The sequence below is a fragment of the Nerophis ophidion genome, linkage group LG20, assembly GCF_033978795.1.
Source record: "Nerophis ophidion isolate RoL-2023_Sa linkage group LG20, RoL_Noph_v1.0, whole genome shotgun sequence".
Classification (NCBI taxonomy): domain Eukaryota; kingdom Metazoa; phylum Chordata; class Actinopteri; order Syngnathiformes; family Syngnathidae; genus Nerophis; species Nerophis ophidion.
The window spans coordinates 24880024-24899181 of NC_084630.1; the positions used below are offsets into that span (position 1 = coordinate 24880024).

The 19158-nt window shown below is 41.0% G+C and overlaps 1 protein-coding gene across 6 annotated transcripts in view; it reads right to left on the minus strand.

Moving 5' to 3' along the window:
* Positions 1-19158, minus strand: part of chtf18 (CTF18, chromosome transmission fidelity factor 18 homolog (S. cerevisiae)) — a 61227-nt gene that overhangs the window by 19107 nt on the left and 22962 nt on the right. For all 6 annotated transcript variants that reach the window (XM_061880828.1, XM_061880827.1, XM_061880826.1 and 3 more), the window contains exons 11-18: positions 16171-16307; positions 16015-16108; positions 15842-15940; positions 11144-11274; positions 8094-8208; positions 7804-8028; positions 1451-1600; positions 1226-1356 (exon numbers count right to left, since the gene is read on the minus strand). In XM_061880828.1, coding sequence (XP_061736812.1) covers positions 1226-1356; positions 1451-1600; positions 7804-8028; positions 8094-8208; positions 11144-11274; positions 15842-15940; positions 16015-16108; positions 16171-16307 — 1082 coding nt within the window. The remainder of the gene's footprint in view (positions 1-1225; positions 1357-1450; positions 1601-7803; positions 8029-8093; positions 8209-11143; positions 11275-15841; positions 15941-16014; positions 16109-16170; positions 16308-19158) is intronic.

Genomic DNA, 19158 nt, shown 5'->3' on the forward strand with positions numbered 1-19158 from the left:
TATACAATGCAGTTAATCGCGATTAATGGGAGAAAAAGTGCGATTAACTTCGATAAAAAATTTTAATCATTGCCCAGCCCTAATATATATATATGTAAATAAATAAATAAATAAAAAATAAAAAAATATATATATAAGAACAAAATTTAGTTGTATAAGCTCATGGTAGTGCAGGATAAAAAAAGCAAAAAGGTGCATATATAATTAAATAAACATATATAAATATATATATACAAAAAAAAAAATATATATATATATATATATATATATATATATATATACATATATATATACCGTATTTCCTTGAATTGCCGCAGGGCATATAGTATGCGCCTGCCTTGAATTACTGCCGGGTCAAACATGCTTCGCAAAATAATTAGCACATGCTTAGTATTACCACCTGGTCAAACTCGTGACGTCACAAGTGACACTTCCCCTGTCATCATTTTTAAAATGGAGGAGGCTGATTTCAATACCGGTAATTTCAAATCGCTTAAAGGGAAGAAGATTAAGAGTTATTCAGTAGGATTTAAGGTCCTAGCTTACATCACACTCAAAGTTTTACTGCATGCCTTTGGTTAGTGCCGGAGTGAGAAGAGGTTTTAAAATAATTAGCGCATGCTTACTTTTACCGCATGCCTTTGGTAAGTGCAGAAGTGAAAAGAGGTTTTAAATTAATTAGCGCCCCGGCGGCAATTCAAGGAAGTACGGTATATATATATATATATAGAAAAGAAACACTTGAATTTCAGTGAATTCTAGCTATAAATTCACTCCTCCCCCCTTAACCCTGCCCACCTCAAACACCCCCCAGCCCACAATCTCCCGAATTTGGAGGTCTCAAGGTTGGCAAGAATGATTATGAGACACAATTGTGTCAAAATCATGATCATTTTTTTCCCATGCTTGAAATAAGAAATGATTATTTAAAAAAACTAGTTTTATACTTGTGAGTGTTGATGACACAGCTTTGCCACACTTGATATTCTACTTTCAAGCAGCTTTTACTCAATATAGCTCATCACATCTCAGCAACAAGCTGTAACATCTTACTGACATCATTTGGGAGCAAAACACTTCAAACACTTAACATCAAATCAGCTTAGTGAGAAGAAGTATCTTATCAGACAGAAAATAAGCAAGTATCAGCCTTATTTGAGATATTTCATTTTAGTTAGATGTCACTTTTTGCAGTGCAGAGAATAGAAGAGTGGTGTGCACTCACGGCTCCAGGACATATGTGTACTGTCCCTCAGGCGTGCGGTCCTGGCGGTACGAGAGGTTGTAGGCCAGCATGGTGTCGATCAGATCGCACATCTGCTCCTTCTCCCTGCTGCTGAACAGCTGGGGGTTGACCTGCGGGGGAGCGAGGGGGAGGACACACACGCCAGCTTTTTATGGCTCTGTTGGCTTCTGACTTTTTGGGGGAGCTGGCGGCGTGGTGGCTTACAGGCCGCAGTTTGGGGCAGATGATGTCGAGGAGCAGCGTGAGAACGTCCAGGGTGAGGTTGAGGTGGCTGATCCTGGTCCTGATGCCTGGCGGGATGTCGGCCATCATGCTGGACACAGCGTTCCTGCTGCTAAGGAGCCGGGAGGACGCCTGGGAGACACACAGTGACTTCTTTTGTCCAAACACTTCTTTCGCTTCACATTCACAAGGGAATCATTCACAAGCCTCGTGTAGGACAAGAAGACATTCCATTTTTTTTATGCATTGTAATTTGTAATGCATGAAAGCTAACAATACAGCTAATAAAACCCCAACAAAAAAAAACCTCCAAAAAGAGCCAACAATACTCCATTTATGTGTCGCGATCTGAATATGAACCAAGTACTAGCAATATTGTTCACGCCGAGGAACAACTTTTAGTGGCGCTGTGATCTCAGCTCTTATTTCATTATTAAGGACCGATGTACCTTTGGGACAGAGGACCCTATTGAATTTCTAAGGTTTTATTATTAGGGACTGATGTCCCTTTGGGACAGAGGACCCTATTGTATTTTTAAGGTTTTATTATTGTTATACTGCCGCCTCTTTGAGCTGTAATTTGACCCCCTTAACATGCTTCAAAACCCACCAAATTTGACACACACATCAGGACTGGCGAAAACTGCGATCTAATCAAAAAACACAAAACGCAAAATTGCGCTCTAGCGCCCCCTAGGAACACACACAGACAAAACTGCTTGTAACTTCCGTTAGGAATGTCGTAGAGACATGAAACATAAACATCTATGTAGGTCTGACTTACCCCTAGATTTCATACATTGACATCCTTCAGCAAAAATCTACAGGAAGTTGGCAAAAACCCCTTCAAAACAAAAGTTTCCTAAAAAATTTCATTTTTGCCTCTTTGAGCTGTACTTTGATCCCCTTAAAATGCTCCAAATCTCACCAAATTTGACACACACATCAGGACTAGCGAAAATTGCGATCTAATAAAAAAATTAAAAAATAAAAATAAAAAAACTCTAAATTGCGCTCTAGCGCCCACCAGGAAAAAAACAGACAAAACTGCTTGTAACTTCCATTAGGAATGTCGTACAGACATGAAACAAAAACATCTATGTAGGTCGGACTTAGACCTAGATTTCATACACTGACATCCTTCAGCAAAAATCAACAGGAAGTTGGCAAAAACATCTTCAAAACAAAAGTTTCCTAAAAAATGTAATTTTTGCCTCTTTGAGCTGTAATTTGACCCCCTTAAAATGGTTCAAAACTCACCAAACTGGACACACACATCAGGACGGGCGAAAATTGCGATCTAATTAAAAAAAACAACAAAAAACCCAAAACTCAAAATTGCGCTCTAGCGCCCCCTAGGAATAAAACACAGACAGAATGCTCCTAGGAAGAAAACACAGACAAAACTGCTTGTAACTTCCGGTAGGAATGTCGTAGAGACATGAAACAAAAACCTCTATGTAGTTCTCACTTAGACCTACATTTCATTCATTTACATCCATCAGCAAAAAACAACAAGAAGTTGGCAATCACCCCTTCAAAACAAAAGTTTCGTAAAAAGCTGTCACCTTTTTTCAAACATTATCTCCTCTGAGCGCGTTTGTTGTGTTGGCTTCAAACTCGCACAGGTTAGTGAACCCTTCTGATTAAAAGTTGACGAAAGAGTTTTACTAGCTGCCCCGGTTTTGATTTTACGAGCCTTCAAAGAACCGTTGGGCTGATGCTGCTGCGCTGCTGCAGTCTCAAGAAGGCCGCTTAAAAGCAGGAAGCACCAGCGTGACCACACGATGCAGAGAAGGTAGGTACTGTGCAGGTAAAGATATGTTGACTGGGTGAAAGAAGGAGACACCAGTTTGACACCAGGATACAGAGAAGGTAGGTAATGTGCAGGTAAAGATATGTTGTCTGGGTGATGGCAGGAAGCACCAGTGGGACCCCAGGATGCAGGGAAGGTAGGTAATGTGCAGGTAAAGATATGTTGAATGGGTAAAGACAGGAAACACCAGCAAAAGTCGGTCCCGTCTATCGCTGCTTGTATCTTTAATTGTTTATATTCTTTGTATTTTTTTGCTCTATGATTTTTAACCTGTTTTTTGGTCCAATGCTATATAAATAAAGTTGCCTTGACTTGCCTCAGCGCTAACTAGCTTATGCTGCTATATTGACATACTGAGCCAGTGAGCTGCTGCATCGCCTCGGAGTTGGTGAAAGTTAATTCTAGATTATAAATAATGCCGCTCACCACGAAAAGACATGTGTTTTCAGGTTTTTTTGTTTGTTTGTTTGTTTACCTCCATGAGGATTATGAATAATTCTTAACGGGAAGATATAAACATTACCTCATTGCATAATAAGTAATTATTTTATTAAGTTCTTAGTATGTATTTCTTAATTAGCACTAAGCAATACTGCTACTTGCTGGATCTGTTTGGCACACAGCTTCTAAAACTTGTAGATCATCCTCAGTATATTCAGGCTCAAAAATCTAAGGTTCTGGATCATCATTTGTCCCAAAGTAGTCTTTGTTGTCTCTTGTGAAGTCTGTCATGCTTAGTAGTGGTGTTGTTGTTGTTAAAGGAAATAGAAAACATTGGGAAATTAATACGCCGCCGTATGCTTAAAATGATTAAAATATGTACATATTACATGTTTTTATGAATGTTACCACATGACATATATACTTACATCATGTATATATTACATGTTATTATGAATGTTACTACATGACATATATATTTACATCATGTATATATTACATGTTATTATGAATGTTACTACATGACATATATACTTACATCATGTATATATTACATGTTATTATGAATGTTACTACATGACATATATACTTACAACATGTATATATTACATGTTATTATGAATGTTACTACATGACATATATACTTACATCATGTATATTTTACGTTATTATGAATGTTACTACATGACATATATACTTACATCATGTATATATTACATGTTATTATGAATGTTACTAGATACTACATATATATTTGCATCATGTATATTTTACATGTTATAATGAATGTTACTACATGACATATATACTTACTTCATGTATATATTACATGTTATTATGAATGTTACTACATGACATATATACTTACATCATGTATATATTACATGTTATTATGAATGTTACTACATGACATAAATACTTACATCATGTATATATTACATGTTATTATGAATGTTACTATATTACATATATACTCACGTGTTTTATAAAACCTTGATAAAGGTTTTTGGATGATTTTTAAAGAATATAGCGACCCCCATTACTTCCATTGTTAGCTGACTTTTGCTAGTGTTTATTTACAAGTTAGAATGCATAAACAAAGAAAACATGTGTTCTCGTCTTGCAGAAGGATCGTGAATGATAGACCAAGTACAAAAAAAGTGCAGTTTCACTTTAAGTTGGTAAGAATTCACAAATATGTGAAAATAAAGCATATCATTTCAGAATAACCGTAAAAGATAGAATAGTCGAATATCTTTATTCATAGCTGTGTGTAGAAGTGGCTGGTTGTCTCCGCTGCTTTAATGTCTTTAATGTCCTTTGTGTTCTTTGATGTTTCCCTCTTACACACATGTGAAAGGGATGTGTACTATGGCTATGAGTTGTTGTTGTTGTTGTTTTCCCTTAGCCTCAGTCTGGACCCCCTCTCCAGGGCCCAGGCTTAGACCGATTTTTTTATTTTTTATTTTAATCTACTATTTTTTTTCCCATCCCCCCCTTGTTTACCTGTATCTCATCTTTTTTGTAAGGGGCGCTGGAAGCCGGCAGACCCGTCAGCAATCCTGTTCTGTCTCCCTGTAATGTTTGTCTGATCTTGAATGGGATTGTGCTGAAAATTGTAATTTTCCTGAAGGAACTCTCCTGACGGAATAAATAAAGTACTATCTAATCTAATTTAATGTAATCTAATCTAATCTTGTTTATCGCTGTTAATTGGTTCCAGACCCAAGAAGAAGGAACTATTTTTTAAATAATTTGAACATTTTCATAATAAATCTTGAAAAAATTAAAAACTATTCCTGTTTTAGTGCTAAAAATTGGTTCTAGTCATGACTGCGATAAAATTAATTCCTGCGATTATTAGTTATTAATCAACTATTTTCATAGGTAAAGCACAAAATAAGATGTTTACTAACTTCTACATACATTTTTCAACATTTTGAGAGCCCTGTAGACATGAAATAACACCCTTTAGTCACCTTTTCACTCTTTCATCCCAGTATAGCAATGCTGCCTGAGGAGCAGCCAATCAGAGGCCACGATACTGAACATCAGGCTCTGATTGGTTTGGTCTCCTTTCTTGGCTAAAACTACTGTAGTGTTGATATATTTTGTTTATGTAGACATTTTTATCTCAATGTGTGTTGAATATACTTTAAATAAAAGTAAATAAATACAAATCCATGATCTGGCGAAGCCGCAATAGTGCGATGTGGCGAGGGACAACTGTAGGAAAATAAAATACTGTAGTGTACAACTTGTTTGATATTGATGATGATCCTCTGCTGTGCAATACAATACATTTGTTATTTTAAGCTCATTTAGCCATTTTTATTTGAGATGTGAATCTTTGGGCACCTAAAGATTCACATTTGATTCTGATTCCTGGGGTGATGATTCAATTCAGTCTGGAGTCTCGAATCAAACAGATTCTGGCAAAGTAATATTTGGTCTGATAATTATTATGATTATTATTGCCCCCGTGACCCGACCTCGGATAAGCGGAAGAAGATGGATGGATGGATGGAAGATGGATAATTATAATGAAACTTTTATAAAACAGGTTAAAAAAAGCACCTTCTGGTTGCATGCAGACAGCGTCAAAATTTATTTTCAGAAATTAATTCTGAGACAGGGTCCAGCACCCCCGTGACCGACCACAAAAGGGACAAGCGGTAGAAATGGATGGATGGATGGAATTCTTAGAAGAAAAAAAATACATATGCACTTTTTTTTTTTCATCGATTTTTTAAAACTATAAAGCGATTCATCCATCCATCCATTTTCTACCGCTTTTTCCCTTTTTGGGGGATTCATAACTGGGATTAATAAGAATCGGGATTCTGACGTAAATCGATTTTTTTTTGTGCACCACTATTTTTTTATGCTTCAAAATAGATTATTTGGACCAAAAAAAATACATAAAATGTGCTTGGAAATGCATAAATTTGACGAATCCTGTACGAATATGTACTGTACTGTGCAATCTACTTGTACAAGTTTCAATCCATCAATGAATGCCTACTGTGCCTATGGTGCTGTTAAGTTATTGTGGCTCAATTTGCCTTCATTTTTTAAATTTGAATGTATTATTATTTAATATATATTATTGTTTTAGTTGTTTAAGAGATATTCCTGGCTCCGAATTTGCTCATTGCTATATTTATGTTTTTGTGCATTGTTTGTTGCCTTAATCATTAAAAAAACATGTTACTCATCAGTTACTCAGTACTTGAGTAGTTTTTTCACAACATACTTTTTACTTTTACTCAAGTAAATATTTGGGTGACTACTCCTTACTTTTACTTGAGTAATAAATCTCTAAAGTAACAGTACTCTTACTTGAGTTCAATTTCTGGCTACTCTACCCACCTCTGCTCCGGAGCGACTTATCCATCCATCCATTCTCTACCGCTTATTCCCTTTCGGGGTCGCGGGGGCGCTGGCGCCTATCTCAGCTATAATCGGGTTGAAGGCGGGGTACACCCTGGACAAGTCGCCAGCTCATCGCAGGGCCAACACAGATAGACAACATTCACACTCACATTCACACACTAGGGCCAATTTTAGTGTTGCCAATCAACCTATCCCCAGGTGCATGTCTTTGGAGGTGGGAGGGGCCTATCCCCAGGTGCATGTCTTTGGAGGTGGGAGGGGCCTATCCCCAGGTGCATATCTTTGGAAGTGGGAGGAAGCCGGAGTACCCGGAGGGAACCCACGGAGCGACTTATACTCCGGAAAATACAGCAATCAATTTTAGTTTCTTTTTATCATTAAGTTCAAATTAAAGTACCAATGATAGTCACACGCACACACACTAGGTGTGGCGAAATTATTCTCTGCATTTGATCCATCACCCTTGATCACCCCCTGGGAGGTGAGGGGAGGAGTGAGCTGCAGCAGTGGCCACGCCCGGGAATCATTTTTGGTGATTTAACCCCCAATTCCAAGCCTTGATTCTGAGTGCCAAGCAGGGAGGTAATGACTCCTATTTTTATAGTCTTTGGTATCACTCGGCCGGGGTTTGAACACACAACCTACCCACTAACTGCAAGATGGTGCGGTTGGACTTCCATACCTCGTGGTGGCTCTGTGGGTAGGTGATGCGCGGCACGTGGGGGTGGGCGAACAGGAAGTGGTAGGCGACAGACAGGAAAGGCAGGTACTTCATGAGCGAGAAGTTCTGGCCGTGCAGGATGACTCGGTTCAGTCTGTCAGAGAAGCCCATCCAGTCCAGAGCGTCGCACACGCTCTGCAGGTTGGGATCTCGCACCCTCATGGACAAGAAGTTGTCGTACAGACCCTGAAGTGGTATGACTCCTCGGTTATGTGGCACCTACTTAATTGCTGCTAGAAGCATTTTATTACCTGAGAAACCTTTTCATATTCTCCACTGGATGAGGCCAGGTGAAGAATGTGCTGGAATCTCTGTCCTCCACCTCCTGACCCTGGCTCGTCCTCAAACCTCTCACCAATACGTTTCCTAAAAAAAAAATGAAAAAATTGATGACTACAAATGGTAACCATATGTTGTTATTATATGGGTTAGGAGTGGCCATAACGCATACTTGCCAACCCTCCAGGATTTTCGGGGGGACTCCCGAAATTTAGTGTCTCTTCCAAAAACCTCCCAGGACAAATTTTCTCCCGAAAATCTCCCGGAATTCAGGCGGAGCTGGAGGCCACGCCCCCTCCAGCTCCATGCGGACCTGAGTGACGTTTCGACAGCCTGTTTTCACGTCCGCTTTCCCACAATATAAACAGCGTGTCTGCCCAATGACGTTATAACTGTAGAATGATCGAGGGTGAGTTCTTGGCTTCTTATGTGGGTTTATTGTTAGGCAGTTTCATTAACGTGAATTACCATGAATTGATTAACGTGGACCCCGACTTAAACAAGTTGAAAAACTTATTCGGGTGTTACCATTTAGTGGTCAATTGTACGGAATATGTACTGTACTGTGCAATCTACTAATAAAAGTATCAATCAATCAATCAATCAAAACGTCCTCCCAGCGCGGTAACAACACACAACAACAGCAGTCATGTTTTCGTCTACCGTAAACAGCAATGTTGTGACACTCTTGAACAGGACGATACTGCCATCTACTGTACATGCGTATGGTTAGAAAAATAGTGACAGAGAATAGAACAAGGATGGAAAACTCAACCCTTAACTGAACAATGAGTAGATGAGTGTTATGTGTGTGTATATGTGTAAATATATGAACACTGAAATTCAAGTATTTATTTATATATATATATATATATATATATATATATAAATATATATATATATATATATATATATAAATAAAATAAATATATATGGCTAGAATTCATTGAAAGTCAAGTATTTCTTATATATATATATACATATATATATATATACATATATATACATATAAATATATATATATATATATATATATATATATATGAAATACTTGACTCTTAACCACGTCCCCAACCACGCCCCTCATCCCCCACAATCGGAGGTTTCAAGGTTGGCAAGTTAGCCATTACGATGGATGGCGGAGGGTGTGGCAGTCCATCGCCAGCCAGGCATTCAAAAAATAGCCCTAAAAATGATGGATCATCAATCTTCACCAAGACGTCACTTGATTGACATTCACGGCACCCAAGGGTCTTGTGGGATGACAAATGCTAACTGTTAACATGCTAATATTAATGTGCTAACTCTTTTGTCCAATTTTGCAGCCAAACAATTTAGATTCATAACTTGGCACTTCACAAATGCTAACTGTTAGCATGCTAACATTAATGTGCTAACTTTCCTAACCCTAACCCTGATAGAAAACGCTCAAAAGTTAGGTTAAACTTTTCAATAATTGCTAGCTCGATGCTAGTTTACTTTGCATAAAGCATATCTATGCTACCGGTTTGCATTAGCAATTTCAGCACCTATAATGTGTTAATGACAACTAAGATGCGCGCCGGGGTGTAAAAAGCACATTACTTACAGTATAAACAGTTTGTAGGGCTCAACAAAAGAGAAGTTAATGGCTACAGCAACATACCTAGGAAAAACTGAAATTAATGTATACTTGCTAATGATATCAAAAAGAATAAAAGATAGAAGTGGACAGTTTTCAGTATCAGCTCACTGTTAAATGTTCAATACAGATATTTAGATTTTAAAGCAATGAACAATTATTACTACACAAAAGTATTGGTAGCGGTCTTGATTCCCAAATACCGCACTGCTTGAAATGTGAAGGGTGCCCACTGTCTATCCCTACAAACACAACATTCAAATTCACTCATTTTTACCACCGTCCCTGAACACTGCATACCACTTTTGGCCACTCACACCACAGTAACATCGTACCTAAAGGGCGGAGTTACTTAAAATGCTGTCTGCTGATTGGTTGATAGAGAATACCATTTCTTAAAGAAAGCTTGCATTATTTCTTAAAAAAAAAGACATACCATATTTCCTTGAATTGCCGCCGGGTATATAGTATGCGCCTGCCTAGAATTACTGCCGGGTCAAACTCGTTACGCAAAATAATTAGCGCATGCTTAGCATTACCGCCAGCTCAGGATTAACGCCGGGTCAAACTCGTTTCGCAAAATATTATTTTTATTGGCGCATATCTAGAATTTCCGCTGGGTCAAACTCGTTTCGCAAAATAATTAGCATATGCCTAGAATTTCCGCAGGGTCAAACTCGTCACGTCACGAGTGACACTTCACCTGTCATCATTTTCAAAATGGAGGAGGCTGATTACAATAATTTGAAATCGCATAAAGGGAAGAAGATTAAGAGCTATTCAGTAGGATTTAAGGTCCAAGCTATTGAATATGCTAAAAAGAACAGTAAGCAGCTATGTTTTATCAATATACCGTAGCTGCGTGTGTCAAATATGAGTCATTAAATGACTCCCGCCTCCTGGTGGTAGAGGGCGCTAGTGATCCTTCTTGCGACTACTCGGCTGCAGAAGAAGTGACAACAAGCAGCAAGAGTGAGCAGCGATCATTTATTTATTCCTGTTGCTTACACTTTTAACATGGAGGATTACATATCTAAAATAAAACAGTTTTCTAAACTGGACTTTCAATGGAATCAGGAGGTAATAAAGGAAGATCTCCAACGAGACAGAGAGACTTTTAAAACTGAAGAAAGATAAGGAAGATTTTTATAAACAAGTTATCGATGCTTTTGATCAGAAGGAGCTGCGCATGGACTTCATTTATAAGTAAAGGTAAGACCATAATAAGGTATTATGGTCTTACTCCAATTTATAAGCGCAGGCCTAAATTTACCGCATGCCTTTGGTAAACACCGGAGTGAGAAGAGGTTTTAAATTAACTAGCGCCCCGGCGGAAATTCAAGGAAATCCAGTATTCCAAAGTGGTTCCTGGAGACAAAAATTTGAAATGGAGCCACGTACCGTTTGGTGCGTGGTAGTTGGAAAACCTCCTGCCACAGGTGGAACAGGCCTTTGTTTTGGTCCTTGAGGCCCACGGACACACGCTGGATGGTGCTGCTGTTCACCTGCTTGTGGCCTCGGCCGAACAGGAACTGCAGGATGGAGCATACGCGCATGTTCAGAAGCTCACAGGGCGGGCGTGTTCAAAGAGATTTTCGCTTGGCCCGCAACACATTTGAAAAATATGATTACAAAAAAAACCATAAAAAATTAAGACAAGTGTCAAGTAACCAGAAAAAGTGGCAATATTGAGACAATTATGCCATGTTGCCTGTTTTCGACTTTAAAACTGGCATTGCTCAAACAGGAACTTATAATCACAATGAATCTGATCTAGAGAATTTAGCATTGAAAATAAAAAATATTTTTTGTTAAATGACTTATTTTACAAGACTGGGGCAGGGGTCACCGACCTTTTTGAAACCAAGAGCTATTTCTTGGGTACTGATTAATGCGAAGGGCTACCAGTTTCATACACACTTAAATAAATTGCCAGAAATAGCCAATTTGCTCAATTTACCTTTGATAAATAAATCTATTTATATATAAAAAAAATGGGTATTTCTGTCTGTCATTTCCTTTTACGGAAGGTTTTTTGTAGAGAATAAATGATGAAAAAAATACTTAATTGAACGGTTTAAAAGAGGAGAAAACAGGAAAAAAATGAAAATTTAATTTTGAAACATAGTTTATCTTCAATTTCGACTCTTTAAAATTCAGAATTCAACCGGAAAAAATGAAGAGAAAAACTAGCTAATTCAAATCTTTTAGAAAAAATTAAAAAAAATAATTTATGCAACATCATTAGTAATTTTTCCTGATTAAGATTAATTTTAGAATTTTGATTACATGTTTTAAATAGGTTAAAATCCAATCTGCACTTTGTTAGAATATATAACAAATTGGACCAAGCTATATTTCTAACAAAGACAAATCATTATTTCTTCTAGATTTTCCAGAACAAAAATCCATCCACCCATCCATTTTCTACCGCTTATTCCCTTTTGAGGTCGCGGGGGGCGCTGGCGCCTATCTAAGCTACAATTGGGCGGAAGGCGGGGTACACCCTGGACAAGTCGCCACCTCATCGCAAGGCCAACACAGATAGACAGACAACATTCACACACTAGGGACCATTTAGTGTTGCCAATCAACCTATCCCCAGGTGCATGTCTTTGGAGGTGGGGGGGGGCCTATCCCCAGGTGCATGTCTTTGGAGGTGGGAGGAAGCCGGAGTACCCGGAGGGAACCCACACAGTCACGGGGAGAACATGCAAACTCCACACAGAAAGATCCCGAGCCTGGGATTGAACCCAGGACTGCAGGACCTTTGTATTGTGAGGCAGACGCACTAACCCCTCTTCCACCGTGAAGCCCTTTTAAAAAAAATTCAAAAGACTTTGAAATAAGTTTTAAATTTGATTCTACAGATTTTCTAGATTTGCCAGAATATTTTTTTTGAATTTTAATCATAATAAGTTTGAAGAAATATTTCACAAATATTCTTCGTCGAAAAAACAGAAGCTAAAACGAGGAATTAAATTAAAATGTATTTATTATTCTTTACAAAAAAAAAGATTAAAATACTTGAACATTGATTTAAATTGTCAGGAAAGAAGAGGAGCACTCTCCTGGAGAGTACTGGAGAGTGCTCCCCCGGGTGATTCCCTTGTTCTGCTGGGGGACTTCAACGCTCATGTTGGTAACGACAGTGAAACCTGGAGAGGCGTGAATGGGAAGAATGGTCGCCCGGATCTGAACCCGAGTGGTGTTTTGTTATTGGACTTCTGTGCTCGTCACAGTTTGTCCATAACAAACACCATGTTCAAACATAAGGGTGTCCATATGTGCACTTGGCACCAGGACACCCTAGGCCGCAGTTCCATGATCGACTTTGTAGTTGTGTCATCGGATTTGCGGCCTCATGTTTTGGACTCTCGGGTAAAGAGAGGGGCGGAGCTTTCTACCGATCACCACCTGGTGGTGAGTTGGCTGCGATGGTGGGGGAGGATGCCGGACAGACCTGGCAGGCCCAAACGCATTGTGAGGGTTTGCTGGGAACGTCTGGCAGTCTCCTGTCAGAGAAAGTTTCAATTCCCACCTCCGGAGGAACTTTGAACATGTCACGAGGGAGGTGCTGGACATTGAGTCCGAGTGGACCATGTTCCGCACCTCTATTGTCGAGGCGGCTGATCGGAGCTGTGGCCGCAAGGTAGTTGGTGCTTGTCGTGGCGGTAATCCTAGAACCCGCTGGTGGACACCAGCGGTGAGGGATGCCGTCAAGCTGAAGAAGGAGTCCTTCCGGGTTCTTTTGGCTCATAGGACTCCAGAGGCAGTGGACAGGTACCGACAGGCCAAGCGGTGTGCAGCTTCGGCGGTCACAGAGGCAAAAGGGAAGAGTTTGGGGAAGCCATGGAAAATGACTTCCGGATGGCTTCGAAGCGATTCTGGACCACCATCCGCCGCCTCAGGAAGGGGAAGCAGTGCACTGTCAACCCCGTGTATGGTGCGGATGGTGTTCTGCTGACCTCGACTGTGGATGTTGTGGATAGGTGGAAGGAATACTTTGAAGATCTCCTCAATCCCACCAACACGTCTTCCTATGAGGAAGCAGTGCCTGGGGAATCTGTAGTGGACTCTCCTATTTCTGGGGCTGAGGTTGCTGAGGTAGTTAAAAAGCTCCTCGGTGGCAAGGCCCCAGGGGTGGATGAGATCCGCCCGGAGTTCCTTAAGGCTCTGGATGCTGTGGGGCTGTCTTGGTTGACAAGACTCTGCAGCATCGCGTGGACATCGGGGGCGGTACCTCTGAATTGGCAGACCGGGGTGGTGATCCCTCTCTTTAAGAAGGGGGACCGGAGGGTGTGTTCCAACTATCGTGGGATCACACTCCTCAGCCTTCCCGGTATGGTTTATTCAGGTGTACTGGAGAGGAGACTACGCCGGATAGTCGAACCTCGGATTCAGGAGGAACAGTGTGGTTTTCGTCCTGGTCGTGGAACTGTGGACCAGCTCTATACTCTCGGCAGGGTTCTTGAGGGTGCATGGGAGTTTGCCCAACCAGTCTACATGTGCTTTGTGGACTTGGAGAAGGCATTCGACCGTGTCCCTCGGGAAGTCCTGTGGGGAGTGCTCAGAGAGTATGGGGTATCGGACTGTCTTATTATGGCAGTCCGATCCCTGTACGATCAGTGTCAGAGCTTGGTCCGCATTGCTGGCAGTAAGTCGGACACGTTTCCAGTGAGGGTTGGACTCCGCCAAGGTTTCCCTTTGTCACCGATTCTGTTCATAACTTTTATGGACAGAATTTCTAGGCGCAGTCAAGGCATTGAGGGGTTCCGGTTTGGTGGCCGCGGGATTAGGTCTCTGCTTTTTGCAGACGATGTGGTCCTGTTGGCTTCATCTGGCCGGGATCTTCAGCTCTCACTGGATCGGTTTGCAGCCGAGTGTGAAGCGGCCGGAATGAGAATCAGCACCTCCAAATCCGAGTCCATGGTTCTCTCCCGGAAAAGGGTGGAGTGCCATATCCGGGTTGGGGAGGAGACCCTGCCCCAAGTGGAGGAGTTCAACTACCTAGGAGTCTTGTTCACAAGTGGGGGAAGAGTGGATCGTGAGATCGACAGGCGGATCGGTGCGGCGTCTTCAGTAATGCGGACGTTGTACCGATCTGTTGTGGTGAAGAAGGAGCTGAGCCGGAAGGCAAAGCTCTCAATTTACCGGTCGATCTACGTTCCCATCCTCACCTATGGTCATGAGCTTTGGGTCATGACCGAAAGGATAAGATCTCGGGTACAAGCGGCCGAAATGAGTTTCCTCCGCCGTGTGGCGGGGCTCTCCCTTAGAGATAGGGTGAGAAGCTCTGCCATCCGGGAGGAACTCAAAGTAAAGCCGCTGCTCCTTCACATCGAGAGGAGCCAGATGAGGTGGTTCGGGCATCTGGTCAGGATGCCACCCGAACGCCTCCCGAGGGAGGTGTTTAGGGCACGTCCAACCGGTAGGAGGCCACGGGGAAGACCCAGGACACGTTGGGAAGACTATGTCTCCCGGCTGGCCTGGGAACGCCTCGGGATCCCCCGGGAAGAGCTGGACGAAGTGGCTGGGGAGAGGGAAGTCTGGGCTTCCCTGCTTAGGCTGCTGCCCCCGCGACCCGACCTCGGATAAGCGGAAGAAGATGGATGGATGGATGGATGGATAGATGGAGGAAAGAAGAGGAAGGATTTTAAAAGGTAAAAAGGTATATGTGTTTGCAATTCCTAAAATCATTTTTAAGGTTGTATTTTTTCTCTAAAATTGTCTTTCTGAAAGTTATAGGAAGCAAAGTAAAAAATAAATGAATTTGTTTAAACAAGTGAAGACCAAGTCTTTAAAATATTTTCTTGGATTTTCAAATTCTATTTGAGTTTTGTCCCTCTTAGAATTAAAAATGTCGAGCTAAGCTAGACCAGCTTGCTAGTAAATAAATACAATTTAAAAAATAGAGGCAGCTCACTGGTAAGTGCTGCTATTTGAGCTATTTTTAGAACAGGCCAGCGGGCGACTCACCTGGTCCTTACGGGCGTTATAAAAGTATATTATAAATGAAAAATGTCAAAATGGCCCCTGCACACTTTAATTTCTCAGAGTTTGGCCACCCTGTGTTGGGCGAGTCCATGTCTGGCATACCTGCAGAGTGTTGATGCAAGACCTGATGTCGTTGTCCGTCTTCTCACACAGCAACAGCAGCGTGCCCGTGTCCGCCTTCATCCCCTGTCGCGCAGAGATCTGCGGTGCGGGCAGGAAAGAACTGTCTGCTTATCTCCAGTTTCCTAAGTTGACATGCGTGCGACAGCGTTTACCTCTGCAAGTCTCTGAGCCAGACGGGAGGGCTGGGTCTGGGGGAAGGTCAGGAGGAAGGCCTGCTGCCTCAGAGCTCGCAGAGCTGGAACATACCTGGAAAAGGGAAAGTGAAAGTCAAGACCGACTCCATTGTTAAGAGAGAAAGTGTCTCTTACAGGTCGTTACAGATGCAAATGATTGGTCGCAGAAGAATAGTCTCCTTCTTCTTTTTCTTCTTTGTAGGCTCGGCGGCGGCATCGCTGCTGTGTCCGTCCTTCCTGTTTAGGGCTGCTAGTAGAATGTTGATGGCAGCCTGTCCACAAGGACACAAGTCTTCTAAATATTGACTCTCTTTATCTGCAGCACCAAAACATTTCAACACAGATAAGAATGTTCACTTTTGATCGACACTGTCAGAGAGGTAGGGTTGTCCCGATACATATAAGTTGGTACCGGTGACAAAATGTATTTCCATAATTTTCTAAATAAAGGGGACCACAAAAAATGGCATTATTTGCTTTATTAGAACAAAAACTCTTAGTGTACATGAAACATATGTTTATTATTGTCATTTAGTACTTAAAGGGGAACATTATCAGCAGACCTATGTAAGCGTCAATATATACCTTGATGGTGCAGAAAAAAGACCATATATTTTTTAAACCGATTTCCGAACTCTAAATGGGTGAATTTTGGCGAATAAACGCCTTTCTGTTTATCGCTCTGGAGGGGATGACGTCAGAATGTGACGTCGCCGAGGTAATACAGCAGCCATTTTCATTTTCAACCCATTATAAACATTGGGTCTCAGCTCTGTTATTTTCCGTTTTTTCGACTATTTTTTGGAACCTTGGAGACATCATGCCTCGTCGGTGGGTTGTCGGAGGGTGTAACAACACTAACAGGGTGGGATTCAAGTTGCACCACTGGCCCGAAGATGCAAAAGTGTCTGCCGCCAGACCCCCATTGAATGTGTCTCCACATTTTACCGGCGATGCTAAGGCAGACATGGCACAGAGATGTATGGATAACCTGCAGATGCATTTGTAACGATAAAGTCAACTAAATCACAAAGGTGAGTTTTGTTGATGTTGACTGCCAGCTAATCGATGCTAACATGCTACGCTAATCGATGCTAACATGCTATTTACCGGCGGTGCTAAAGCAGACATGGCACAGAGATGTATGGATAACCTGTAGATGCATTTGCAACTATATTACGTTTCCTTCCCCCCACATTTAATGCGAAAAAAACATTTACCAATCGACGGATTTAAGTTGCTCCAGTGTCACAAGATGCGAAAGTCCTGATCGTTTGGTCCACACATTTTACCGGCGATGCTAACGCAGCTATTCGGCCATGCTATGGCTATGAATAGCGTCAATAGCTATTCGCTCAATAGCTTCAGTTTCTTCTTCAATACTTTCATACTCCAACCATCTGTTTCAATACATGCGTAATCTGTTGAATCGCTTAAACCGCTGAAATCCGAGTCTGAATCCGAGCTAATGTCGCTATATCTTGCTGTGCTATTCGCCATTGTTTGTTTACATTGGCAGCACTGTGTGACGTCACAGGGAAATGGATAGTCGCATCGCAAATAGCGAAAATCAAGCACTTTAAAGCTTTTTTCAGGGATATTCGGAGACTGGTAAAATTTTGAAAAAAAATTCAAAAAACACAACGTGCCACTGGGAACTGATTTTTATTGTTTTTAACTCCTTTGAAATAGTGATAATACTTTAAATAAAATAGTGAACATACTAGAGTCTTGACTTTTGAAGCAATTTTTTCTGCACTGAATTTTTTTATACTGAATTCAATTACACACATATTTTTTACACTCTGAATTTTAAAAACACTGTAGTTTAACAAATGGAATTTTCAAAAACACACATTTCGCTCGCAGATTTGTATTCAATAACATTGTCGGCAACTCAGATCACAAAGCGCCAAAAATTCAGTGTCAAAAGAAGCTTTTGTCATAAAGACGCAAGATAACCTCCATAGGCTTCACGACACCACAAATTATTTCAGTTTTTTGTAATATATTTTTGGCCTAAATTAAGCATTTTCAAGCATTAAAATGGCTAAATGTAAAAAACATATCAATGTTACCAAGTGCCTTGACCCCAAGAGGAGACCAGACCAATTCAGTGTCGTTGCCAATGATTGTCGTTGCTCAGCCTCAGGCGGCGTCTAATTCCATGTCTCCAAGGCTCTCATAATGTTAAAATTTGCATTTATAAAGTGTTTTTTGTGCTATAGCTATGAAATTAAAGGCCTTCTGAAATGAGATTTTCTTATTTAAATGGGAATAGCAGGTCCATTTTATGTGTCATACTGGATCATTTCGCGATATTGCCATATTTTCGGTGAAAGGATTTAGTAGACGATAAAGTTCACAACTTTTGGTTGCTAATAAAAAAGCCTTGCCTGTACCGGAAGTAGCAGACGATGTGCGCGTGACATCATGGGTTGTGGAGCTCCTCACATCTGAACATTGTTTACAATCATGGCCACCAGCAGCGAGAGCGATTCGGACCGAGAAAGCCACGATTTCCCCATTAATTTGAGCGAGGATGAAATATTCGTGGATGAGGAAAGTGAGAGTGAAGGATTAGAAAAAAAAAAAAAAAAAGACTATACAGTGGGAGCGATTCAGATATTAGACAAATTTACTAGGATAATTCTGGAAAATCCCTTATCTGCTTATTGTGTTACTAGTGTTTTAGTGAGATTATATGGTCGTACCTGTACAACCTGAAGGTCGGCCCCGCACCTTTCTTCAGCACCCGTCGACGGGTGGTGGCTATGTCCATCTCTGCCTTTCGCAAGGGACCCTCTTCGAAACACGATCTTTCCAAATGATGTCTCCATAATACACTGTACTTTCTGTGTGTGGTCCAATCCAACCGTGTTCGCTTGACATCTCTGTTCCATAGTAAAGCTTGACTGTCATCTTTCGGGAATGTAAACAATGAAACACCAGCTGTGTTTGTGTTGCTAAAGCCGGCCGCAATACACCGCTTCCTACCTACAGCTTTCTTCTTTGACGTCTCCATTGTTCATTGAACAAATTGAAAAAGATTCAGCAACACAGATATCCAGAATACTGTGGAATTTCGCGATGAAAACAGGCGACTTTAGCTGGGAACGATGC